We start from the raw sequence: 26162 nt of genomic DNA, 5'->3' as shown, positions 1-26162 counted from the left end.
TCAAGTGGAAATTACTTTATTTTCTTTAAATAAAACACAGAATAACTAGTAAGTTCAATTTATTTTATATACAAAGTATCCTTGTCTGCATACAGCTTCTCCCCACCACCACTGTGTGTACACTCACATGGATGGACATCAAAACCTGCACTTGTACAAGCTGTTGGGAGCCTTCTCACAGCACTGTGCCATGAGCAATCACATCCAATATACGTTTGCTATATCAAAAATAATAATTCAATATGCATTTCAATGTGCATTATATTTACAGCACAAGCCTCATAAGTGGAATTATTCCAGCATGTAGCTTCAAAACCTCGAATTCCAAAAATAACATTCATTGCACAGGGTTTGCACCTAGTTTTAGCCAAGCTAGAACAACAGTAGCATAAATCTTTTCTTCGAAGGGTCCCACAATGCAGAAGTCAACTCTGTTACCAGACTCCTGTCCTCTGCTGCCGATTATGCCCGTGTTCAAAAAACATGAAATCCTACAGAAGAAAAATATAAGATGAGCTTGTCAATGAAAGTCTCCCACATCTTTTACAAAATTCTATTAAGAGAAAAAAAAATTACCCAGACATTTAAAGAATGGACAGAGCAGGGCACCCTGAAGTGAGCACAGGATAATGGATCCCGTTAATTTTAAACAGGCAAACCCAGCCTTGAATTGAGAACCAACAGTTTTCTGCTCAACATCAATGGGCCCTTTTTATATGGGTTCTGCCAGAGTGTGATGGCATAGACTTACCTGTGCTGCCTTTTGGCGGGTGGGAAGAGCAGCGGCTTTGCAGCCATGCTCTGGCTGTGGGGGTATGTGTTGCAGCAGCGGCACACACACATCAGGGTGGGGCTTGGAGTGTCCTTAAGGGACACTGTCGGTCTCTTTCCCGCCTCTTTGCTGGAGCATGGGCAAGTGATCCCACCCACCCCCTCCCTTGTTATAACGGTTTGCTTAGGTTGTAATGTGTGTTTCGTCACAGTGTATTGGACACATGAGAATTAGCCTCTTAGAGGAGCCAGTTTGTGATCAGCCTCCCCGCGGGGATTGGGGCCTCCTTAAAGGGGTGGTGGTAACGAGCAGCTAGCCGACCAGGTGGGGTAGGCTAGGGTAGCTCATTCATGACCAGACAGCTTGTCAAGGTAGTTCACGCCCTTTGGCTCTCTACCTGGGTTATCTCCCATTCTTAGGAAAACCTGATTTGAAGTCCGTATTCCCAGTGGGGAACATTGATGGACTTCTCATAGCTTTTGGTTGTGGGTGGTGCAATCAGCAGACTGCCTAGGTCAGGCTCGTTCCCCTTGTGGAGCGCCAACCCTCTGTGGGAGGTTGTTTATAAAAAGCTGTGGCCATCTTAAAGCCAATACCTGGTGTTGTGTCTTCTTTCTGCCAGACTGGCCTCCTGCCAGTCAATATATCTCACTGTATTTAATGTCAAGATACATCACAAGGTCTAAAAAAATCTGCACACCTTCCCACATCTACCCCATAGATTTCTGCATTATTATACCAGTGGAAATTTGCCAGAACTGACTGTTGAATAGACTGATACTACAGCTGAAGCTACAGCATAGGTACTGACTGACACAGCATAGATACGGACTGACACTGGCAAAGCTGACTGAAATTCTTACAAGTGCAAATCACCCCCTACTCCTTTTGATTTATTAGACAATGGCCTTGTGTTTAAGTATGCTCCTTATCTGTCCTAAGTTCCAGAAAGGACTCCTGAGTCTGCCTTATGATGCTGGAAATCAGGAAAGTGATGCTCACATGAAAAGCCTAGAAAAGATTAGTTACTTATTTAAAAAAAAACCATACACCTTTCTGCCTTCAAAAGGACCAACAAGGTGAGGAACAAATTAAAATATACATCATAAAATTATATATTTAAAATGATTAATCAATATAAAAACACTAAAATCAGAGGTACAAATATATTTGAAAAAATTAAAACTGATGGTGGGAAGGAGGGATCATTGAGGGAATCACCTCCTAGTACAAGTTGGAAAGAGAAGACAAGAGATGAGTCTCTAAGCAGAGTGTTCCAGAGTTTTAGTGCTGCTGTTGAGAAGGCCTTCTCCAAATATAGAAAGGCTCTCTCTAAAAGTAGGACTTTTGAAGATGATCACAGTGGTCTGGTAGGTTCATAAGTAAGTAAGCAATCTTTCAGGTAACTAAGTCCAAAACCAAACCACCGCTTTCAATAATACTGGAAACAGACTGGGAACAAGGGTAAAGGTTCAGGACTAGACTTCTATGGTTCTTCTGCCTTACTCCAGTCACCAACCTAGCTTCATCCCTTCCAAACACTTCTCAAGGGTGGCCAATAAACAACACATTATAGTAATCAAACCTAGTTGCAAGCAAGGCATGCCTTTTCTGCCTACAAGAAGTCATCACTGACTGACTAGTTAAAGTTGGTAAAAGGTTCTCTTGGCCACAGCTGCCACCTACTTATCCAAAATTAGGCCAGAGTCCAAGAAGACCCCTAGACTATGCACCTGTTCCTTTCAAGGGGAGAGCATCCCATTCAGTCCTAATGACACCATAAATCCTAGATCAGACTTTCCACTCACCAGTAGAAGTTCTGGGATTAAGTTTCAAATTATTAGCCTGGATCTGCTTGAAAGCTGCTTCAAAAACAGGGTTTAGGGTTTCTGCAGCCTCCTTGAGATCAGCCAGATACATGCAACACAGCTAAGAGTCATCTGAATATTGATGACAATCTAGCCCAAATCTCCAGGAAACCTTACCTAGCAGCTTCATGTAGATGTTAAAGAACATTTGGGAAAAGACAGAAGGCCAAGGACTGAGCAGTAGCCCCCCAGCACCACCTTTTCAGACCTACCCTCCAGGTAGAGCTGGCACAATCGCAAAGGTTCTTTCCAATCCCATCCTGGACATATGTGCTGAGCACATACCAATGATATAAAAAACACAACTTACTATGAGGAAGCAAGCCCCAAGCATGACTGCTTTCATTTTAACATCAAGGTCCAGTGGGAACTGGATTCCAAAGTTGTCAGCATCTGTAAAAGCCTCCCTCACAAAGCCAGTCCATTGCTTAGAAATTCTTCCAACAGTAGACTTCTCGTCTGTAGACTTCACCTAATTTTTGAAAAAGGTTTTGAAATTGGAAAAACAAACTATTTTACTCTTGCAGCTACCAGGTCATACACATTTATTCAAACAATACTCCATAGCCACTTTAGCTACAAACATAAAAAAAAACAAGTTATTCCAAGCCCAAACAAAAGTAATTTTGTCATAATCCATTATCAAATACTGGCTTCCAGTTGGATTCCGGATCAGGCTTAAGGTTCTGGTAATCATCTTTAAGGCCATCCACAGTGTGGGCCCAGTGTACCTAGGGCAGTGGTTCTCAACCTGGGGACCCCTTTGGGGGTCAACCAACCCTTTCACAGGGGTTGCGACAGGATGAGCAGCTTGGTGAGGGATGGGGGGCAACACCACTGTTGCCCCTCCCCCTGAAGGCACCCGCCAATTTATAACCCATTTATATACAATCATGAACAATGGATCTTCATGCCTTTGGTCAGTTTCAGTTTAATTTCTGTGAAAGAACACTTGCATAATTGTATGGTTGGGGGTCACCACAATGTGAGGAACTGTATTAAAGGGTTGTGGTATTAGGAAGGTTGAGAACCACTGACCTAGGGGATCGCCTCTCTGCCTATACCCCTCAAAAAGCCTTATGCTCCGCTGCTACCAACTGCCTGATGATCCCTGGTCCCAAGGAAGCTCGCTTGACCTCAACCAGGGCCAGAATTTTTCTATCCTGGCCCCAACCTGGTGGAACGAGCTCCCAGAGAAGATCAGAGCCCTAAAGGAGCTTAAACAGTTCTGCAGGACCTGCAAAAGGAAGCTCTTCCGCCAGGCATTTGGTTGAGGTCGACCTGAATTCAATAATCTTCCATTAAAACCACCACTGTTATAACTGTATTGTTTTGTTCCATTTATCGTGTTATAGGTACTGTTTTTCTCCAGTTCCACATAAACCACCCTCAGCCTCAGGGGAGGGTGGTGTATCAACATAGTAAATAAATAAGTGTTGCAGAATCTCAAGTTGGGAGGTTCCTGACCTTGAGACTGGAGGGTGGATATTTTCTTGGTACAACTACAATGCATATTCTGTCACAGGTACAGGGATCTGGTGTCAGCACAAGTGTCAGAAGACCAGGTATACCTTTTCCACCTGCTCTTGTCCAATTTACCTCCTCCTCTGCAATCTCCACCCTACGTGTCTTTTGTCTATGGGAGTCTCCCATCAACTGTGATCCTTTTGGTAGTCCTCCTTTCCTCACCAGCAAAAAGGCAGACAGTAACTAGCCTCATGTTAGCCATTCTGTTCTTCTTGGGGGAAGGTGGGGATGAAATTCATTAGCTAGTTTTACTATTAAGCTAAATATCATATACAGAAACCCACCCACCATAACTAACTCAGCGCTTCATCATTCCTCCCCAAACTACAGTCCCAATTAAAAATGTCAGATTTCAAGCCAAGGCAAAAAAACAAAACAAAACAAAAACAGGTGGGTTCCCACCTGAGGACAACCATAGAACAAAGACTTATGGGATTATCTTACCTCAAAATTAATATCCTCACAGCAGCTGCATACTACACAGGGCCCAACAACTTTAAATATGTCTTCTCCTGCTTCATTTTGAATACTGAATTTAGGCAAGCAAGGATCCCAGAGCTGTTTAATATACCCAACTGGTGTACCTGGAGGTGCTTGAACTTCAAGCTTTAAGAAAAAAGAAAACACTGCATCTTCAGAATACAAAATTATACTTCAATTTTTGTAATAAACGCCAAAAAAAATTGCCCAGGCATGATCATAACTAACGTGGCCTGAATTTGCATTCTTGCAAAGAATCAGGTGATTCAGGATTTCTGCAAACTACCAAGAAATTGCAGAGGGGTTGTGCCACAAAAGAGAAGAAAAAAACTATAAGAACTGTAAGCCATGACGCAAAAGTGTAGGCAAGGTGATGACAGGACATTAGAAGTGACTTTGGGAACAGGATTTTGGGAATCAATCTGAAGAAAGATCATTTTTAAAATCTACCTGTGCAGTTTGGGCTTCCTACAACCACCACAGCTAGGTTAATACATAAAGCAGGATCATTTTCAAAAATCCTTTAGAGAAACAATTTCTCAATAAAGTAATGCATCTACCTTTTAGGTAAAGGTAAAGGTATCCCCTGTGCAAGCACCGGGTCATGTCTGACCCTTGGGGTGATGCCCTCTAACATTTTCATGGCATACTCAGTATGGGGTGGTTGGCCAGTGCCTTCCCCAGTCTAATGACAGGGTGGTTGGCCAGTGCCAATATGGGGTGGTTAGCCAGTGCCTCCCCCCCCCCCGCAAGCTGGGCACTCATTTTACCGCCCTCGGAAGGATGGAAGGCTGAGTCAACCTTGAGCCGGCTGCTGGGATTGAACTCCCAGCCTCATGGACAGAGCTTTCAGACTGCATGTCTGCTGCCTTGCCACTCTGCGCCACAAGAGGCTCATTTTATCTATACATAATTAAAAGGCAAAAATAAAATATTTCATGGTCAACTAAATGAGACTGTCCATATCATCATTTTGATTAAAAATTCTGGCTCAATAAAAGAAAAAAATAGAATACAAGTCAAGGAACAAAATGTGTTTTACCTCCTGCAAGCAACAAGGACAACAGCAACTGGAGCATCTCAGAGGTCTTGTGAGCTGTATAACAGGCTGGCCCAAGTTGTCAAATATCTGCATTGTAAAGGGTCGTGAGGGCCCACAGCAGTTTAGTGTACAGAAGTCATTCTCTTCAGCTGCAAAGTAGACCCTTTGTCCCAATGCATTTTTTATTTCATACTTGTTGGCTGTTTCAAAGCCTGTTATGACTATAAAAGAAGCAATATAAAGGCAGGAGGATTAGTTCATTCAACTTCAAATACTAGTAAAATATATGTTTGCAGCCTCAACTAAAATCTATAATGTTCTAGGGAAGACTTTCTCAACTTTTTTACCTCTGAGAAATCCCTGAAACATTTTTGAGGCTTCAAGAAATCCCAGAAGTAGGGTGATAGTGCAGAATATGGTTGGGAAGCCTAGCTGCATATATGCCCAAGTAGGTCCCCTCCCCTTCCCACTCCCTCCAGGCCCATCACTGAGCATTGGGAGCCAGGTCAACATGACCATATATAGTCCTATCACCCAATAAATGTTTAACAATTAATCCCCACTATTTGGGAAATCGTTCCAGGGCCATCAAGTAAATCCAGGGTTTCACAAAAGCCTTGTTCTAGGGTCCTATAAAAGCACCTGTGTTCATTAGCTTGACAAACTAATATGTCTATGCTTATCTATACACATCCTCTAACATATACAGCCTTACTTAAGCATATATGAATTGCCCTAAGCACAGTCACATCCCACTCCACCAATGAAAACTTCCCCAGGGCAGATTGCAGGGGTATAAAACTCTTTAAGTATTGAAAAATACACACAATCAGCAAGAGATCACATATAAAACTGATAAAAGTTTAAACCCTGAATACCAATAAAATAGCAACAAAGAAAAGGTTACGATTTCTAGACCAGCCTCCAGAAATAGAGGAAGAATTTGAGATTGGCGGAGGGGAAATAAATCAAAAGAGCAGTTAAACTATAAATTAAAACAGTCAAAGAGAGCATACAAATCCATCAGAAGGGATTAGTATATAAGGCATATGGCGGAGGGGAGGACTGCAGCAGAATGGCTATCTCCATTTCAAGTCGCCATAGAGCAGTTCATGACAAGAGGTTAGTCCTAAGCAGCCTAATAAAGCAGAGGGTAACGTTAGTTAAGCATATATATCATACATAAAGAGAAGAGAAAAGAAGCAAACAAGGTTAGAATCAGGGACAGAGCAAGAGTCTTGGTGAGAGTCACAAGTACCACAGTAAACAATATACAAATCTAAGAAGTAAACTGAAAATAGCAGTCATGCATCTAGAGCTCTCTGACATCACAATGACAGGAGACTCTGAAAAGGTGGAATGCTATGTTGTCATACATTGCAGAGGAAGAGAGAGAAATAGATGCCCCGGCAGCCATAGGCTGCAGAATTATGTGTCCAGTATGGCTTGGATTGGCATCAAGAAGTGCCCTTAAGTTTCAAAGCAATTATATTTTTCAAAGAAAAAATAGAGTAATCCATACTGAGAATCAGCAGGAACCCCCTTTTTCTACAGTAGAATTATCAAAGGGCATTACATAACAAGACCAAGAGCAGATCTTGCAACTAAACCTGCACACTGGAGATCACAGAAACACTGAAAATGGAAGCGGGCTGAAACAGAAGTCACACAGGGCTCAGCATGCAGGAGCACATTCATAGTGAAGTTAACAGATACTAAGATAAGAAGAATCTCGGGATGGGAATGATGGGCTCTGGGCTGATAAGGCAGGTGTTTTGTAAAGCATTGCCAGACACAAGAGATAAGTCCAGTACTTCTGGTCCTCACAGTTCAGATAGGCTGCAATCCGCCCATCACACTATCCTGGCTCATACAAACAGCCCCAGCTGTGTAATGCATTCAGCTCAGTCTTTAAAAGGGGTCACTAGATAATCCAAGAAAAAAAAGGAATCCATTTCAGGTTGTACTTTACCATATACCAATAGGACCTAGAGGAAGAACGGTGAGGAAGGGTAGGGCATTCTTCAAGGGCAAGGGTTGGGTTTTCACACTCTAGGGCAGTGGTCCCCAACCTTTCTGAGGTTGGGGACCGGCAGGGCATGGGGGCACGGGCCACGCCCGCGCATCGGGCCGCACCCGCGGGCCACGCCCGTGCGTCGGGCCGCGCCCGCACATCGGGCCGCGCCGCGCGAGCCGTGCCTGCACATCGGGCCGCGCCCGCATGGGCGCAGCCCGGCCCCGATTCCCTCTCCCCGCCCTCCCGCAGTAAGAAGCTTCCCAGGCCGCAAGCTTGCGGCCTGGGAAGTTTTTTACTGCGGGGGGGGGGGGCGGGGAGAGGGAGCCGCGGCCCGGCGCCATGGCCTTCATGGCCCGGCACCGGGCCGCGGCCCGCAGGTTGGGGACCACTGCTCTAGGGTCTAAGTCAAGATTTTATCAGCTTTTAAATAAGCAGAGTCTGGCAGGAATAAGAGTCAATAAAATATTCACAACAATTTAGAGTACAAGGTCAGTTTAGGGATTGTAAATTCTCAAAGAAAAAGAAGGAAAAATTTCTTCGTAAAGCATTAACTCATTTTTTTAAAAGTCTGTAACAATCACTACCTTGATACTGACTATAATGCAACATGTTAATGAAAACACTGTATTATATTCCTAACTAGTAAGCAAGCCCACTGTAATCTAAATACAGCGGGCGCTAGACCAGGGAGCCCCCTGGTCGAGGGGCCTGACGCAGCGAGAGGCCGCCGGACAGGGAGCCCCCGGCAACCGCGCTCTGCGCTGCTGCTGGGGGTGGCCTGACGCGTCGGAGGTGCTTCACGTCTCCCGACGCATCAGGCCACCATCAAGGGAGCAACTGTCAGCAGGCTGGGAATCGGCCGGGCCGGAGGAAGGGGCCAATCAGGCCCCTTCCTCATCACGGACAAAGGCCTCCCCCCAAGGGCTTAACAAATTATTTAGTCCGCGGCATGTTAAGGATTGTATTTCAGAGGCTACAAATAAGCAATGCTTTTACAACTCAATTATCTCCACATATCCAGGATTGCAAGGAAATAGAAGCAGCTGAGGAACAAATGTTTGAGATATATCTGGGCGCACAAAGAACCTCAAGTAGCATAATAAAATACACACCTTCCAGAAGTTCAATCTGCTGATGAATTAATATCTGATCAATCTGTCACAGTGGTTTAAAAGAAAAGCACATATTAAAACTGCAATGTGATTTAAAACGTCATATTCCCAGCTATTTTATGCTCTGTCTCCATTATCTCATGACTCAGGCTGCTCTATAATAAAATTGCTCAACCAAATCCTAAAACACATTAATTTAGAATCAGTTTCTATGAATCAATGGAGATGACTTTTTGGTCAACGCACTGTATGGTCATAAGCAGAGAACCCAGATAAAATGATAAAACAGCTGGGACAGGGCAGGAATGACTTTCACCAGGCCCTTTCAGATAGGGTTGCCTGACTCTGGCTAGGTACTTCTGGGAGCACTGGAGAAGACAGTGGGGACTGCAGTAATCAGCACTCCATGATACTTTAGGGATAGTAGTACAATGACAGAAAAAAAATCCATCAGCAACCTTTTACTAAAGTGGAATACAAAAGACAGTTTGAAACTGGCCAGTGTCAAAAATGCACAGAGGTATATTTCAAAGTCTTTGAGGCTCTATCTCCGTAGTTATTATACACCTCTGGAATACTTTTCCTGCCTACAGATTCACTCCAGCCATGTTAAGGTTTCCTTGGAAGTGACTCAACTTTGCTTTGCTAACCACAGGCAAGTGGGTTAGAATGAACAAGTAAATAAATTCTGATAGCAGCTGATTATCAAAACATGTCTGCCTGATAGGAAAGGAAAACTCAATCCGGAGCTGGTTTCTAAAACAGAATTCAAAGGCAGTTTCAAACCGGCCAATGTCAGAAATGCACAGAGGTGTATTTCAAAGCTATCTCAATAGTTACAGCTCCTTAATGCTTTTCATACCTACTCGTTCACTCCAGACATCTTCAGCCATCCTGGTCCGGGTGCTGTTGCCATGTGAAGCTTGGTGCATGGATAATCCCCAAAAGTGCTTTCTTGGTTGTGGCATCAAAACTTTAGAATTCCCTCCCTATGGAGATGGCTCCACCTGTTGCTATTGTTGTCTGCTGCCAGAGGGTGATGGCTTTTCCCTCCCTGTTTTGTTTGGTGTACCTCCTGTACCTGTTATTGGTCCAACATCCTGGCGTGTGTTTGTGTTATATTGAATTTTTTTAAACATGAGCTTTGGGGTAGATGACAGGGCAGATGGACGACATATGCAGCCAAAGTTACGGCAATGGCAAAGTACACGGGTGTCCTGGAGGTGGGCAGTTTGGGAAAGATGCTCTCCTCCAGGCAGAGAGGGCTTTTTACAGCCAAAAAAGAAAACATGCTAACTGTTTGATCAGAGGGACCATGTTCCGGTGGTCTTGATCCACAGGACATAGCACCTAGATTGGCTAAAGACCTAGCAGCCCATGTGGGGAGGGGTCTCCAAAAGGGGAGCCATTCCTTTGTTTTGGTCCTGGTTGAGATGTTACTGTGATTTTGGGGGATTCATGCCTACCTGTGAGTGTGCATTACAAGGAGGGATGATAAAAGGGGAATCATGGAAGGTGCTTGCAATGGTGCCTGGGAAGGGGCACCATGCAACCACCAGAGACCAGAGACCTCAAGGACTGTAGGGAGCTAGCTAGTATACTTTATTCTGATTAGCAGTACCAAGAAGTTGTCATGTAGTTACCCAGAGTTTGTGCCATGTCATAATAACATGCTTTAAACGAAAGAGTCTGCACACTTCCATGCTCAACTCCTTGCCATCAGACACACTAATAAAATATGTCCCAAAAGTGTGAACCTCGGACAATGCTCAGAAAGAAAGAAGGGCAGGTTTGATTCGAGGTGGTGGCACTATCAAAGAAGGTCAATTAGCAACTTGCTGTCTCAGCTTCCTGACTGGGCTAGCAGAGAGCTGGCAGGAAAAGTCTAGAGATTAGATCTGGATGGAAAGGTGGCATAGAAATATTTTCACTGAATATATTACTGGACATGACTGCACCTATTAACATATTGTGCTTGTGTTTGTGCACTCATGTATATATTCATATATATTATATACATTCTTATTCATTAGGAAAGGGGGGGAGAAGCAGCAACATTTAAATAGAGAAAGGGAAAATACCTGAGTTAAATATTCTAATCCAGGAGGACAGTTTGGAACGGGAGGTGGGGCTGGCATCCAAATTGCACCCCCGGGTGCATTAGGCTGGCCTTGGACAGGTGGTGCCCCATAAGATGGTTGATAACCCTGGAAATTGTAAGGAGGTTGTCCTGGAACACCTGGAGCTCCTAAAGAAGAGATACATACTAGATTGTAGGATTCTTATTGTCAAAAGGAAAAAAAAAACACTTTCTATGTCATTTTAATTTGTTACCAGTCCTCTTCTAACCAAGCCCAAAGGGGTTAACAAATGCCTATGTAATATACTTGAATGCTGGAAAACAAATTGGTGCTTCCTATTCCAACTCAATGTAAACAAACTGCATAATCAGAAACAATGCATAATTTCCCGGAGCTGACCTTTTAGCAGTCCAAACAATGCAAACTAGCAAGGGGACTGAAAACAAATCAGCCTGTGTCAGAATGCCCCTGTATAAATCTACGGTGCAGCCTCATTTGGAATACCGGGTACATTTCTAGTCACCACATCTCAAAAAAGATATTATAGCATTGGAAAAAGTGTTGAAATGGCCATGAAAATGATTAAGGGGATGGAATATCTTCCCTATGAAGAAAGGTTAAAGAAGTTAGGGCTCTTGAGCATGGAGAAATGATGATTGAGGAGTGACATGAGAGAGGTTTACAGAATTATGCATGGGATAAAGAAAATCAGAATTGCTTACCTGTAACTGTTGTTCATCGATGTCTTGTGAGCAGACACACACTGGGGGCAACTGCCCTGCTGACAGCACATGAATGAACTTCCTGCCAGTCAGATCACATGTCCAGGGCAGTATGCTCCACCCTCAGTTTCCCATGCCACTGCAAATCCCATAAATAACATCACCATCTCCAGGGGTAGTCAAACTGCGGCCCTCCAGATGTCCATGGACTACAATTCCTATGAGCCCATGGACATCTGGAGGGCCACAATTTGACTATCCCTGATCTAGGCCACCAACCAAGTGGCCCTAGCCTAAAGAAGAACTCAAATCAGGGTAGGAGGGAAGGAGTATGTGACAGCACACAAGATATCGATAAACAGTTACAGGGAAGCAATTCCATTTGTGTCTTGCATCTTACAGCACAACCCCACATTGAGACCTTAGCAAACTCCAAATACCTGTGCAGGAGGGTTGATGCTCTCAAACAACAAGTATAACATTTGCTTTCTGAATTCTGCATCCCTATAAGCCTACAGGTTCAGAGCAAGAGTTTAATAAATATCTTCCATTGCTCAAGTTATTGCTCAATAAATGTCATCCAGAGAAATTCTTTTGTGGAAAGACACTGATGTAGTTTGTGCTGTAACTGAATGTGCTTGTGCATCTAGAGGACATGGCAAAGAAGATTCTTCTTCTACAGCCTGTATAGGAGCTACCACCTAATCATGCAATAATTGGGGAAAAGCAGCCTCATCTTCTTTAGGTTTCCAATAACACCCAAAAAGAGAATTCAACTTCCTAAATGTCTGGTTCTCTCTAAATAAAGAATAGCACTCCTAATGTTTAATGAGTGTAGCATCTTCTCTGCTTTTGAACTAGCTTTCAGAAAGATAACTGATTTTCTGGGAAAGGTAATTTCCTGGGAAAGGTGATATGTGGATAGCACCTTAGGCAAAAATTCCCAGCTGGGATGCAACATTTCCACAGAAAAAAAATTAAGAAAAGGAGGGTCTATTTTAAGGGCCACCAGCTCTCCCACCCTCCTGGCGGAGGCAACTGTCACCGGGAAGGCTACTTTCATTGGCAAAGAGCCCAAATGCAGAAGTTGCCATGGGTTCAAAGGACATGTACATCAATCAATTGATATATTTTAACATGCTGTCCTACAAAGAGAACTGATACACTTCAGTTACTGCTTGGCTGTTTTCTATGTGGAAATTTAGAGTCAAAGAGAAGTAGAACTTCCTCCAAAGGATATCTAAATGTCTACTTTCCCTGTCAATGGGCAAAGAATGCTGCCTGTGTCTAGGCTGCATATATGTTTCACTTAATATTTTTGTAAGGCCTTGGAGGAGGAACATGTCTCATGTCTTAAGTGCCATTCAGTGCTTAACAACCACTCAGGGTGGCTGTCCCACCCCTGAATGCCACTCCTCCTCCAACCAGCTTGCCTGTCCACCCAGCAGCCAGCCAAACACCTTCCATTCCCCACCTTTGACCACCCCCTCCTCCTCCCATTTCCCTCTGAGGCTTGGAGTTCTTGAGATGAGAGCTACCAGTTCTATAACAGTTGCCTGCAGCCTTTCTAGGTCCTGGGGGGAGCAGGAGGCCATCTGCAGAGTTCTTCCGCTCCACCTCCCTAATCTAGTGCCCACTGTATTCCTGAATGCCCCTAGTTTTAAATCATTATTTATTGAAATAGGGATTGGCCCCTTGTTTTCAATCATTATTTATATTGTATTTATATTATACTTATATATACCACCCTCCCTTGTATTGGAAACTTTCATAAAACATAAAACAATGCTATGAATATCTTGACTTAAATATGTAACATCTGTATCAATAAGAACTTGTATTGAAATAAGCATTTTATAATTCAGCATTCAACAACTCAAATTTTACTGTACTGTGATTCAGTTTTTTTCTTCTATGGGTGCAGTTGATGGTGGGAGGGGAATGGGCACACAGAAAGATATTCAGCTGAGTCAGACTTTATATGGTATAGGCATCCCAGCTGACAGGGGCTCATGGGAATTGTAGTCCATGGACATCTGGAGAGCCACAGTCTGGCCTCCCCTGGATAGGCTCTCAATTTTTCCTTGGAGCTACCTGTACAGATGCTCATCTACTCCAAATTGGTATGGTTAGATTGTGAAGCCTTGTATAATAGGAAGGGCAATGACTGGTAGTATTTCCAAATATAGGTGGCAAAGGATTGTGTCCATGGAACGCATATGAGAAACTGGAATGTCCAATTCTAAGGCCTTCAACCATTCTCAAAATCTGTCCCCAATAAAGTTTATAGGCCTTGCTAGGAGAAATCTATACCAGTTTAGCTATGATCATTTAGTGATGGATCAGCAGAGCTCTCTGGGCTATTCCTAGATGGGGCAGCTGACTCTCAACTTATTTAACAAAGGGAATACAGAACATGTCAAAAGCCTTAGTGTGTTCTCCAAAATCTAAACCTGAATATATACTTCTGGATCGGTTGATCCCACTGTTCCAAATAAGCTGGGGAGCCAGCAGTATGCAGGCTGAGCAGCCAGCCTCTCCACCAGTGGTTAATTCAGAATGTGCCTGACCCAAAGGTATCTCTGAATCATCATCTCCCAAATCCCACACTGTTCCCTGAATGGATTCAATTCACAGGGAAGGGGTAGTATGCTGGAAGCACTAGAAAATTCCCATCACTAGAAATCCATTTGTGGATCACGTCTTCTTCGTCCTTCCTCCGATCCCACTGCTTCTAGAGGGCTGAAGATCATAAATACGGTATCCCCCAGGTATTAACCCAGGTTTGAAGAAGGACAGAGAAAATGGTGAAAAAATTCACACACCCGTTATCCATTCACAAAAGTTTTCCAGTGGATCCAAGCTTATGCCCACTATACATTTTGTACACAGCCCTTACTGCTAACTAAATGATACCAGGTTTTTGAGTTGCATGGTTTCAAAACCCAGTGTTATTTGTCTCTCACACACAGCTCCCATGTCCCTATGACGACCCTAACATATAACAGGCCTCTTTGTATCCCATCCCTCTTCTCGCAGTCTCTAGTACAGGTGCGGCTCTATTCCTGCAATCAGGAAACCCACTGTGTACTCCCATTCCCAATGTGGCTATTCAGTTTAAATAATCCGACATATTTGTGAGATGCTTGAGTGTGCCAAAGAAACCAATGCATCCATTAGATCATTCAAAACAGCACAGAACATCAGGTACATCACTCAAATTAATACAACTGCATATGCTACAGTGTGCCAGCTAAATGAAAGAATACAGTCCTTGCACTGCCCATTGTTATTACTGCTGCAGTTATTTAAATAAACAACAATTGTACCCACTATATGACAGAATTAATCAGAATGCAGACAACTGTTCAGAACCTATCCTGGCAGGGGTTTTTTTTGGGAGGTGGGGGGAGAAAAGAATGAGGGGTTAAAAGAGGTAAGGGCTTTATGGAATGGGTTGGATTTGAAGGAAAATACACCATGTGGGTATAAGACATTAAAGATAGTCAAGGAGAGTAGGTGGAATATTTTAAGACATCTTCGGTCCATTTGAGACTTCAGTACAAGAGCTTTCTGATCACGGCTTCCTGAGATTCATATCATTTGACCTCACTAGCATAGGAGGAGAACTAGACCAGCTTCTTACTGAATACCCCTTGTCTGAGAATTTTAATTGGAGGCATTCTAATGTTTTTCATGTTTTTAAATGTAATTATATACATACAATGTATGTATTGTTACCCATCCTAAGTGTTATGCAAGGGCAGGTTAAAAATAAAGCATATTAGTTTTATTAAGGATTTCTTTAAAATACCATTAGGTATTGAACAGTTAAAGAGAAAAACCACACACTGCAGAAACATGACCAGCATATAGACATGGCCACAATATGTGCTTGCATTTCTCTGAACAAACCAGAATGTTAGTTACAAAGTCATGTCCAACCTATCGTGACCCCATGGACAATGATCCTCCAGGATTCCTGTCCTCTACCATTCCCCGGAGTCCATTTAAGTTTGCACCTACTGCTTCAGTGACTCCATCCAGCCACCTCATTCTCTGTCATTCCCTTCTTCTTTTGCCCTCAATCGCTCCCAGCATTAGGCTCTTCTCCAGGGAGTCCTTCCTTCTCATGAGGTGGCCAAAGTATTTGAGTTTCATCTTAAGGATATGGCCTTCTAAAGAGCAGTCAGAGCTGATCTCCTCTAGGATTGACCGGTTTGTTTGCCTTGCAGTCCAAGGGACTCGCAAGAGTCTTCTCCAGCACCAGAGTTCAAAAGCCTCAATTCTTTGACGCTTGGCCTTCCTTATGGTCCAACTTTCACAGCCATACATTGCAACTGGTAAGACCATAGCCTTGACTAGATGCACTTTCATTGGCAGGGTGATGTCTCTGCTTTTTAGGATGTTGTCTAGATTTCCCATAGCTTTCCTCCCCAGGAACAAATGTCTTTTAATTTCTTTGCTGCAGTCCCCGTCTGCAGTGATCTTGGAGCCCAGGAAAATAAAATCTGTCACTACCTCCATTTATTCCCCATCTATTTGCCAGGAATCAAGAGGGCCAGATTCCATGATCTTAGTTTTCTTGATGTTGAGTTTCAAGCCAACTTTTGCACTCTCCTCCTTCACCCGCATCAAAAGGCTCTTTAGTTCCTCTTCACTTTCTGCCATTAGAGTGGTATCATCTACATATCTGAGGTTGTTGATATTTCTCCCTGCAATCTTGATCCCAATTTGTGACTCATCTAACCTTGCCTTTCTCATGATGTGCTCCACATACAAGTTAAATAGGCAAGGCGACAGTATACAGCCTTGCCAAACTCCTTTCTAAATTTTGAACCAATCAGTGAATCCATGCCCAGTTCCCACTGTTGCTCCTTGACCTGCATATAGGTTTCTCAAGAGACAGATAAGATGCTCTGTTATTCCCATCTCTTTAATGTTATAGTATAGACATCCACTTCTTACCTTGAAAACCTGGCCCAGGGGTATATTGAGGATAGCCGTAAGGTGGCTGTGGTCCAGGGTACCCAGGCCCCATGTACCCAGGAGGTGGAGGCACATATCCAGGCTTGTTAGCTGGAAGAAAAGGCAGACATTATGAACATACCTACAACATCAGCTCATCCAGGTGTCCTATAGGTACATGTTCATTTTTCATTATGCTGCATTAGTAATGTTATAATCTTGATAGCATCAATGACAATGTTTGAAGCCTCTGGCTTTTGTTTTTTTTTTTGAAAATTTGAACATAATCTAAGTGAAATATCCATTCAGTTAATACTGAAATAATAAGATTTTGTGAACTCTATTCTGATTTTTAATCTTATCCAAACATTTATACATATTGCAGTAAATCCTATGTTTCTAATTTACAAAATAATTCAGTTTGACAAGTACATCTTTATTTTTTAGTTATTAGATTGTTTAAGGATCACTCACCCAAAGGATCTTGTGGCAACTTACAACATTAAAACCAATAAGGTAAAAACATCCATTAAATTATATTTGGCTATCACTATACCATGATTAAGAGTCCAAATGTCTAGTTACCCTCTAAAACCCAACCTAAATAATTCAGCTTTGCATGCCCTGCAGAAAGGAAACAAGTCCAGCAGGGCATGTGTGTCATCTAAGAATGCATTCCACATGGTAGAGGTCACAAGTGAGAAGGCCTTTCCCCACTCATGGAGATATAGCCCACACACGTATGCTTCCTACTTGAACAGATTTCAGGTATGTGTGCTGATGACCTGGCACAGGGAGGAAAGTGGGGCTAGTGCATTCATACCAGCTTCCCTTCTATGTATACTGATGTCAACTTAAGTGGAGAAGGCTTCTGAGGTTTAGAATCCAGCTTGTGAAGATAAAAACTTCATCAAGTCCCTGCAGCCATCTGTCACACAAAATTGCTTTAGCAAGGTTTATCAACGTCATTATTGCTACCAGGACTACAGAGAAACATCACCTGCTACCTATTTTACACGGCTTTGCGCATGAAAAGAGTATACTATGTCTCAGCCACAACTCCACTCAATAGGAGTTTGGAGACTAGAGTTGGTTTCAAACCAGCCATCCTTAATCAAACTACACACAAGAAGAAAACAAAATAAGGAGATCCATGAGAGCATGAGGGGGGGGGCATTTTTATGCACATCTTAGTTTCACTGGAACTTCTTGTGATGTTTGAATGAAGCTTAAAATGTAGCCATGCAAAGACAGATACTTATGATGACATCCCAGTCTTTGCCATTTACCATTTCATACTAAGTCAATTCTGTTTGTGTAGCCAAAGGCCATTACAAAATATTGAATAATTCGTCCAAGTTATTATAACGATAAAATGGTACAATGATAAAAGTATTTGAAAAGTAAAGAAAAAGAAAATATAAATATAATAAATAATATACAAATACAAGAACCATTCCAAAACTGTTGGTAAACATTTACTATGCCATTACTTATTCCCGAGAGTTCTATTGTTCTCTTTAGAAGATTAAGAGTTGGTTCTTATATACCACTTTTCTCTACCAGACGGAGTCACAAAGCAGCTTACAGTTGCTTTCCCTTTCCTCTTCCCGCAACAGACACCCTGTGAGGGAGGTGAGGCTGAGAGAGCCTTGATATTACTGCTCGGTCAGAACAGCTTTATCAGTGCCATGGCGAGCCCAAGGTCATCCAGCCATCTGCATGCGTGGGAGCGAGGAATCAAACCTGGCTCATCAGATTAGAAGTCTGTGCTCCTAACCACTACACCAAGCTGGCTCTAATTTTGTTTGTTACCAAATTACTCAATGTCATTCTTTGAATAACAAGACAGTCAATGTCTGATTATAAGAAAATTATTTTTTCAGAATCAGAATTAAAGATTAAACCATTTAGTAGTCCTTTAAGAAACTTTGTCCTGGGTGACACTGACAGGGGGCATACTAAGACATAATGAATTCAATTCTCCAGGGCTGAATCTCTGCAAATACACAAACATTGGCAAAGCAAAACCACAAGAGGAAGCCATGGGAACAAGGTTGATTTCAGCAAAACTAGGCATTCTTGGTCAGGAAAGGCAGAAAAATATATTGACAAAATAGGTTACTCACATTCCATTTCCATAGATCCGCGTACAGCTGTTTCTGGGGAAGCAAAGAGTCATTTTTAATATGATACTTCTTTCAGCTCTGCTTTTCAGTTTAGTATTTGAAAGCCATTTCCAAAAAACAAAACCATAAGTTCCATGCGGGTTGTTTTCAAGGATCTGTAGTTCTAATTATGTTAAAACAATGTGTTTTTTTTAATGGCTTTCACAATTTATTGCTTTAACTATATCAGCTGCCTGGAAAGCTACTGGGAGAAGCAAGCACATCTACATTTAAACAAATAGCTCAAATACTTGCAAAAGGTTCATTTAGAGTGGCAGATTTTTATCTCAAAAAGTTGTGCAAGAAAATCTGTCCAATTTATATTCTGTCACTAGTTAAGATTTACATCCTATCTTTGTTTTCCAAGCTTTAACTCAATTTGTCTCAGAATAAATAACTCCCAATCATCTTACAAATTAGATTTAGATTATTACAAGTGGGGGACATGCAAGGACTTGTAGCTGGCATCTCATCTCTTTCCATAACAGTCCTTATATGCTCCCCTTTTTCTTCTTCCCATCCACCAGCTAACCTAACTTTACGCCATCTCTTCAGAGCTCCCTTCTTCCCTGTTAGACATCCTCTTCCCAGGAAAATTATGGCTGGGCGGCAGGTCAGCCCTGAGTTGTGCTGTGGCTGGGCCAGAGTGAGTTGCACGGTAGCTGCTGCCACCAGCCTAAGTGTGGGCAGTCAGTTTCCACTAGTCATTACTGGGCCTGTAGATGGTGAGTCCTCTTCTACCATGGACAGGACAGCGAATGGTAAGCAAGCCATTTTCAGGGATGTTCTGGCCTCTCAGTCCCCTCCTGCTCTTTCATGGCTTCCAAACTAATTTTTTTATTATTACAGGTTTTTCTTATTACATGTATTGTTTTTGTAGTTTGGGGATTTTTAATCCCCAGACACATTTTTGTTATTCTAGTTTTTTCGGCAACTCTGGAGTATCCTTCAGGTTTGAGAAGAAATCTCTGCAAGCTGTCCCTTCCATTCTGAGGCTCCCATTCTCTGTAGTGCACTTCAGAAACAGATATATTTCAAGAGCCACAAGGTGGGACCTGTACTGCAGTGGTCCCCAACCTTTTTATCACCGCTTGACAATTTTACTGGGGCCCGGGGAGGGTAGGCTTTTGCCGAGGGACGTTGCCATTGCCGCCTGAGCCCCTTCTCTGCTTTCTTTCCTGCCGGCGCCCCTGACTTTCCACCACCCACTGGAGGGCGCTGCCAGCAGCACCTTTGCAGTGCCACACTGAGGGGGAGCCCCAACCATGGCAGCCGCTGGAGAGCACCAAAGGTGAGCCGGCGGCAAAGTGGCAGGGCAGCCCCTGAGGCAGCAGCGGGGGAGGAGGACGAGAAGGAGCCACGGCCCGGTACTGACTGGTCTACGGACCGGTCCCGGTCCCCGGACCGGGGGTTGGGGACCACTGCTATACTGAGCAAAAATTCATCCAGGTTGTCTTGCACTTTTTGCATAAGCCAAGGCTGGCTAGCTCATCATTCTGGACTGCTACATGAGTCCTCATTCCAGCTCAAACTTCTCCCACCAATTACTTCTCGCATACAACACCAAACGTTATGGTGGGGGGATATGGTTATGAGGGCAATTGAGGGAATGTAGAACATAAGGAATTTTGGTACAGGAAATACAAGAGATGAGACACTGGAAGTTAACACAGAAATGCAATGCAAGACAAGATCCTTATGGGAAATTAAGTTCAATAGTGAATATAACAAGGCTTCAACGATTAACATTTTCTTTTGATAAGAACCACAAAGCTAGTGCAGTCCAAGAAGTGCTATATATATAACATTAATAATCATCTAATGATTATTTACATTATTATTTGCAAATGTACCAACTCATTTTTCATTTGCTTCTTCTAAAGCTTGTTTTGCAATGGCTAGACCCATGTAACTAATAAACAAATGGGAACTGTGGTTCTTTGGCAATTCAGAGAGTACAAGCAATTTCCTTGCTATTGTGTCTGTACTGTTTCTGGGAAGTAAGCCTGCTGAATTAGGAAACCATTTCACTACATCTTGGTTAGGTCATGGATTCATTCATCCAGGGCTGGTTTAGCCATGTAGCACGTGCTATGGTCCCTGTGCATCCAGGACCCAAGCGGTGCTTTCCCCCACTCTTACCAGGGCCGGAGCCTTGTAGCAACATAATCAAAACATGCAATATACATTCCAGTAAGTTATAAACAGGAATATGTAAGGCCCACACTTCTAGTATCTCTATCATCATGGTGGAGAAAGGATAAGAGATCCCAGAGTGCAGCCCTGAAATCTAGCCTGACATCCACAGCTCCACACAATAACTTCTGCAAGTTACCAGACTTCTTAGGATTATATTTAGCTTTACTGACCACTCACCAACACAGATTTAATATAGGCTACACTTCACTCACAAGGAGAGTCTCAAAACAGCTGCCCCCAAGGGGCCAAGCTCTCTGAAATGAATGACAGGGTCACATGTAAGGCTCATCTAGCAGTACAGTCTTGTCAAATCTTGTCTTGCCTCAGAAAAATAAGCCAAGGAAAAGTACACTGACATCATGGAAAGCACACGAAGTTTAGAAAAACTAGTATACTTAGTGATGATGTATCTGTGGAAGAAAAGGAAACAGAATGGAAAGCCATTATTTCCCAGCACTGTGGGTCAAACATAGAGACCCCAAATGGAAACTTAAATCTTTGTGCTTTTTGGAAGTTTTTTTTGTAATGACAAGAGCCTCTTGTGGCGCAGAGTGGTAAGGCAGCCGTCTGAAAGCTTTGCCCATGAGGCTGGGAGTTCAATCCCAGCAGCCGGCTCAAGGTTGACTCAGCCTTCCATCCTTCCGAGGTCGGTAAAATGAGGACCCAGCTTGCTGGGGGGAAAACGGTAATGACTGGGGAAGGCACTGGCAAACCACCCCATATTGAGTCTGCCATGAAAACGCTAGAGGGCGTCACCCCAAGGGTCAGACATGACTCGGTGCTTGCACAGGGGAAACCTTTACCTTTGTAATGACACTCACATTGCCTTCCCCTTTATTAGTTAGTGCTGCAATTTCATGAAGCCACATTCTTCCAAAGAGTTAAAAATAAAAGCTAGCAGGAGCAACAAAGCCATCCCTGTTGCGTGAATATGGGGCATTACACTATTGACTTTGGCAGGGGCCCAGCATATGAAAGGATAAAACCTGTTGTCATTATGTTTATCAGCAAGGGTCAAGCCCATCAATATAGAAAACTTTTCCTATTAGCTGGCTGCTATCACTGTTCACATAACCTTTTGCTAACAATGTTGGCTTCATTTGCCATACAGCAGCAAGCATCCTGTAACAAAATTGGTTATATAAGTATTTGGAGGGAGGAGGGGGCAGCAATTTTCGCAAGTTTCCCTCAATTGATCAGTAGTAAATTTGGCAGGGCTCCAAGGACTGCAGAAGTAGGAAAGGTTCCCTGTATAAAACCTTATAATTGTAGGATACACTCCACTATGTGCTCTGCTGGCCAGTAGCCCTCCAAACCCTTAAGTAGTGAGAAGTCATTCCCCAACACCTACAACCAGGAATCCTTCCACGAGTGATGTCCGGGATTCAACTCAGGGAAAAAAAGCCCATATAGTAGATAATGGACTCCGGTAGAGGACAGGAAGGCCTGGAGGATCATTGTCCATGGAGTCGCAATGGGTTAGAAACAACTTCACAAGTAGCAAGTAGTAGATAATACAAAAAAGTCCTTATTTCCAAACTCAAATCTTGTTTATTTTTGCTTAGAGGTAACTGCTTTAAGCTCACAATGATGGATGAATAAATGGCGTATCTTTTTCAGTGCAGTATAATTATCTAAATCTCATTTTGGTCCAACAGAGATGAATGACGACTAATGTCATAGTGACCTGTATTGTCAGGATAGTGAAGATCTTGAGTCATGGTGAATGTCGTAATGAGAAGGGTCCATTGGACTGTGATGAAGGTCAAAGTAAGAATGTGGTCCATTGGACCAGAGTGAAAGTTGAATAATATTGCACTGAATCAGATGCATCACTTGGTCACTGTGAGCTTCAAACATTATTTCTATCTTCTATGTTGTAAATAGAATATCTGAGGAAAAACAATCAAGATCTGAGTTTGGAAAAGAAAGGAATGTATATATCATAAGTACTGTGGTGTACTACATGGGCTATTTCTCTTGTTAAATTCACTTTACCCTGTATCCCTTCCACTGGTGATGCCAGGGATTCAACACAGGCAGTTTTGCACACTTGCCCTATTAATGTACTCTGGGACTGCATCCAAAAGGAAGCATTCAGTAAATGAATTACATTAAAGAACTGTTGGCTGAAACCATTAATGCTAGCCAATAAATGAAATCTCTTTTGTTTCTTCTAAACAAAGTTAGAAGTGGGGGTAAGATGTCGAAATAATGGGTGGGGAGGAGGGCTTCGGTGCACCCCTCCCCATTTCCCAGTTGGAAGAACTGAGAAGGCCTTCAGTTTTTCGATCTATTAATTTAGAATAAGTTTAAAGGTGTTTAAAAGCACACACTCAAAAGAGAAAAAGGATGTCATAGGTGAATTGTTCCATACTTCCCCCTCTCCAAGTTAGCAACTCTTCTTCAAACTGCCTCAAGCATAACCTTAAGAACTGTTTCACTGATTTTAAGAGGGACACTATTTCACCGGGGGGGGGGGGGTCCCCTAAGTACTCCCGATTTTCCAACTTTTTTCCAACTTGGCCATCTGACAAAACAGGGAGGGATTTCCAGAATCCCCAGTCCGTGCAGGAGAGCATAGGGATTGGGAGTAGTCGCGGGGACAGGCCACCCAATGTCTGCTTTGCTTTCCTCGCGGCGCGATCCTCTGCACAGGGACATCGCGTACAACGGGACTTTTCGCACGCTAAACCCGATAGGATTGCAGCCCTGAGCGGCAGCCTTTGAATTTCGACACGCCACATTTTGCAGCAGGCTAGCAAAGCAGACTTCTCCGGCCATGCTATCAGCGGCTCTACAGGTCGGCGTGACGTCTGAGCGGTCATATTCTCTAGGCCCACCCATCGCCCTGTTGGCTCAGGCTGTTTCCTCCGGGAAGGGGCCTTAGTGACTTCGGAAGGCAGGACGGGACCCCCCCCCCCCTCCAGCATTGGGGGTATCGCCTGTGGAACTGGAAGCTCAGGCCACCCCCAGCCTTCCAAGCGGTGGCTTACCCAAGCGGCGGCTGACTCGGGAGAGCAGTGCGCACCACCTTCAGAATCCAGGGGAGGAGGGAAGCGAGCACCGCAAGAGCCGCATCGCAGGAAGCGAAAGCGAAACCTCCTCGTCAGGGTCTTCCGCCCCCTCCTCACTGTTCAAAGCAATGGAGGGGGGGAGGATGCTAGACAGAGCGCCGCGCACCTGATCCCGCTTGGTGGACTGCATCGGATGGGCTACACGCGGCCCCGAAGCCCCGAGGCTGGTCGCACACGCTCGTCTGAATGGCCGGCCGCCCCCCGTCCCCTCTCCTCCTCCTCCCCCCCGGGGACCCGGTCAGTACCTGAGGGGCTCTACTCCTTTCCGCTTCTGGCCCGTCCGCGTCCGACGAGCGGCAGCGATAGCCCGAAGCTCCGCTTTTTGCGCCTTCGGATCCGCCCAGGACGGGAAAGGAGGGGCGGTGGGTGAGAAAAGCAGCCCGGCGGGCAAACTGGGAGGAGGGCGGAAACGTCACTAGCTCGGCCACAGCTACTTTCCCAGAGAAGGAAATGAAACTCGGGACATCCGCTGTCGGTAAACTTTGGAGCAGGTTCCCTTCTCGACATCCTCATGTTTGCACAAGGACGTGCCGCGGGGCTTAGCAGCTAAAACAAGAAGCCCGGCGGGCTGCGAGGCTACCTGGAGTTGAGTCGCCCGGTGTCGGAAGCCTTGAAGTCTTCCGATCAGAGGGCTGCGGGCGCCCCTGCAAAGGGACGGCTGCCTTCTTCAAGCAGAAGCCCCTTGGGAAGAGCAAGGGGCTCGGAGTAAGGCGCCTCGACGGTATCGCTGCAGCCAGTGCCCTTCTGGCGAAAACAAAGGCAGCCTCAGGTGGGAGTATTTATTGGGCGGGGGAGGAGCAGTTGTTTTAGAAGCATTTATTGTTTCTGCTGTGGTAATGGTAATAATGAGCAAATCAAAACCAGCCAGCCGTCTCTCTCTTTCCCCCGCTCCCATCTGATGGCTCAGAATATACTTGTTTCTTCTCACTGCACCGAAGCCTTGAAGATATTTAACCTGAAAAACAGATTCAGGTGTGTAGCCCTGTTGAAGCAGCAGAGCGAGGGGATGCTAATCTTCTGGCAGGAGTTCCAGGAAGGGAAGAATCCTCTCCCACAGGAAGAGCTGAAAACCGGTTACAATTGTTTCATACTTTGTAGTTTTGAAACCTCAAATTGCAGAAGAATATAAATTCTGACTCAGGACATCCAACCTTCTTCCTTCCCTGTCAGGAGGAGCAGAGCAGTAAGCTGATGGTCCCTTGGCTATATCTGCTCTATAACCAAGGAGGATGGAGGTGGATACAAGTGAAATAATTCAGGGGCTTCTTTTATACAAATGCTGGCTGCCAGTGGGGGAGTGCAGAATCGAACCCGACATGCCAGATTAGAAGTCCACACTCCTAACCACTACACCAAACTGGCTCTTGAGATAGATTTAAGAGACAGACTTTTGCCATATTTCCTGCATGATGTCTCTTTTTGTTTGTTTTGAGATTTTTGTAGTAGTTTGAGTAGTGTGAAATGAAGCATGTTTAGATTTTAAATTTGTTTTTCAATAAACATGATTTTCCATTTGATGTGTGTATTCTTGCAGTGAAGGACCACTGAGTGTACAAAGCTTGGATACAGAGTCTGGAGAAGGTGTTTAAAGGTACTGAGAGCCCTTTAAATGCCTTCAGTATTACTAGCACTATCACAGCAGCTTGCAAAAAGCATTTAAGTCCTTTAATACTCAAATATCCTCCCCCCTCCACTGGAATCAATGGACATTTGGGGCACATTCTCTGAGGCCTATGGAACTGGACCCCTTGGCCCAATCTTTACAAATGCAGTGGGGTGAGGGGAGGGTTGACCAGAGCCATTTTTGCAAATTTGGTCCTTTGACCTTAAAAATAGCCCCCCTGAGCCCAAGACACCCCCACATTGATTCTCCATTATAACCTATGGGGATCACTGAATATAATGTTTATATTTATGTTTATTAAATGTATAGTCCACCACTCCTTGCCTGCCAGGTTGGGGCAACTCACACCAAACAAAACAACATGATCACCATAGGCTGTAATACTGCCATAGCTTTCCCAAATATTTCCTGATACTTTTCAGGTTCAGTATACCCAACCCAGAAAAATACAGGGTTTTGGGTTTTCTTACACAACTCTAGTGGAAAGTACTTTATTTTCCTTAAA

The 26162-nt window shown here is 43.8% G+C and overlaps 1 protein-coding gene across 3 annotated transcripts; it reads right to left on the bottom strand.

Moving 5' to 3' along the window:
- Positions 1-24748, bottom strand: LOC143843129 (phospholipid scramblase 2-like). 3 transcript variants are annotated; one of them, XM_077348748.1, is made up of 9 exons: positions 24614-24748; positions 18719-18751; positions 16590-16700; positions 10900-11066; positions 8819-8861; positions 5690-5910; positions 4612-4773; positions 2951-3112; positions 1-491 (listed from the first exon to the last, which is right to left on the bottom strand). In XM_077348748.1, the coding sequence occupies exons 2-9, from the start codon at positions 18729-18731 to the stop codon at positions 435-437; spliced, it is 936 nt and encodes a 311-aa protein (XP_077204863.1). In that variant the 5' UTR covers positions 18732-18751; positions 24614-24748; the 3' UTR covers positions 1-434. The 3 variants fall into 3 exon arrangements, with proteins under 3 accessions (XP_077204863.1, XP_077204861.1, XP_077204862.1); XM_077348746.1 differs by lacking the exon at positions 24614-24748 and adding an exon at positions 24279-24436; XM_077348747.1 differs by lacking the exon at positions 24614-24748 and adding an exon at positions 23953-24071.
- Positions 24749-26162: the final 1414 nt, after the last annotated feature.

The sequence above is a fragment of the Paroedura picta genome, chromosome 8 (assembly GCF_049243985.1).
Source record: "Paroedura picta isolate Pp20150507F chromosome 8, Ppicta_v3.0, whole genome shotgun sequence".
Taxonomy (NCBI): Eukaryota; Metazoa; Chordata; class Lepidosauria; order Squamata; family Gekkonidae; genus Paroedura; species Paroedura picta.
The sequence above is the reverse complement of the archived record's forward strand: the minus strand, read 5'-3'. Positions and strand labels throughout refer to the sequence as shown.

Excerpts from the sequence above, each read along its gene's own strand:
- LOC143843129 (XM_077348748.1), bottom strand. Across the intron at positions 4,774-5,689 it reads GTCCTTGTTGCTTGCAGGAG|CTTGAAGTTCAAGCACCTCC; the intron begins GTAAAACACATT and ends TTTTTCTTAAAG. Across the intron at positions 492-2,950 it reads TTGGGGCTTGCTTCCTCATA|GATTTCATGTTTTTTGAACA; the intron begins GTAAGTTGTGTT and ends TTTCTTCTGTAG.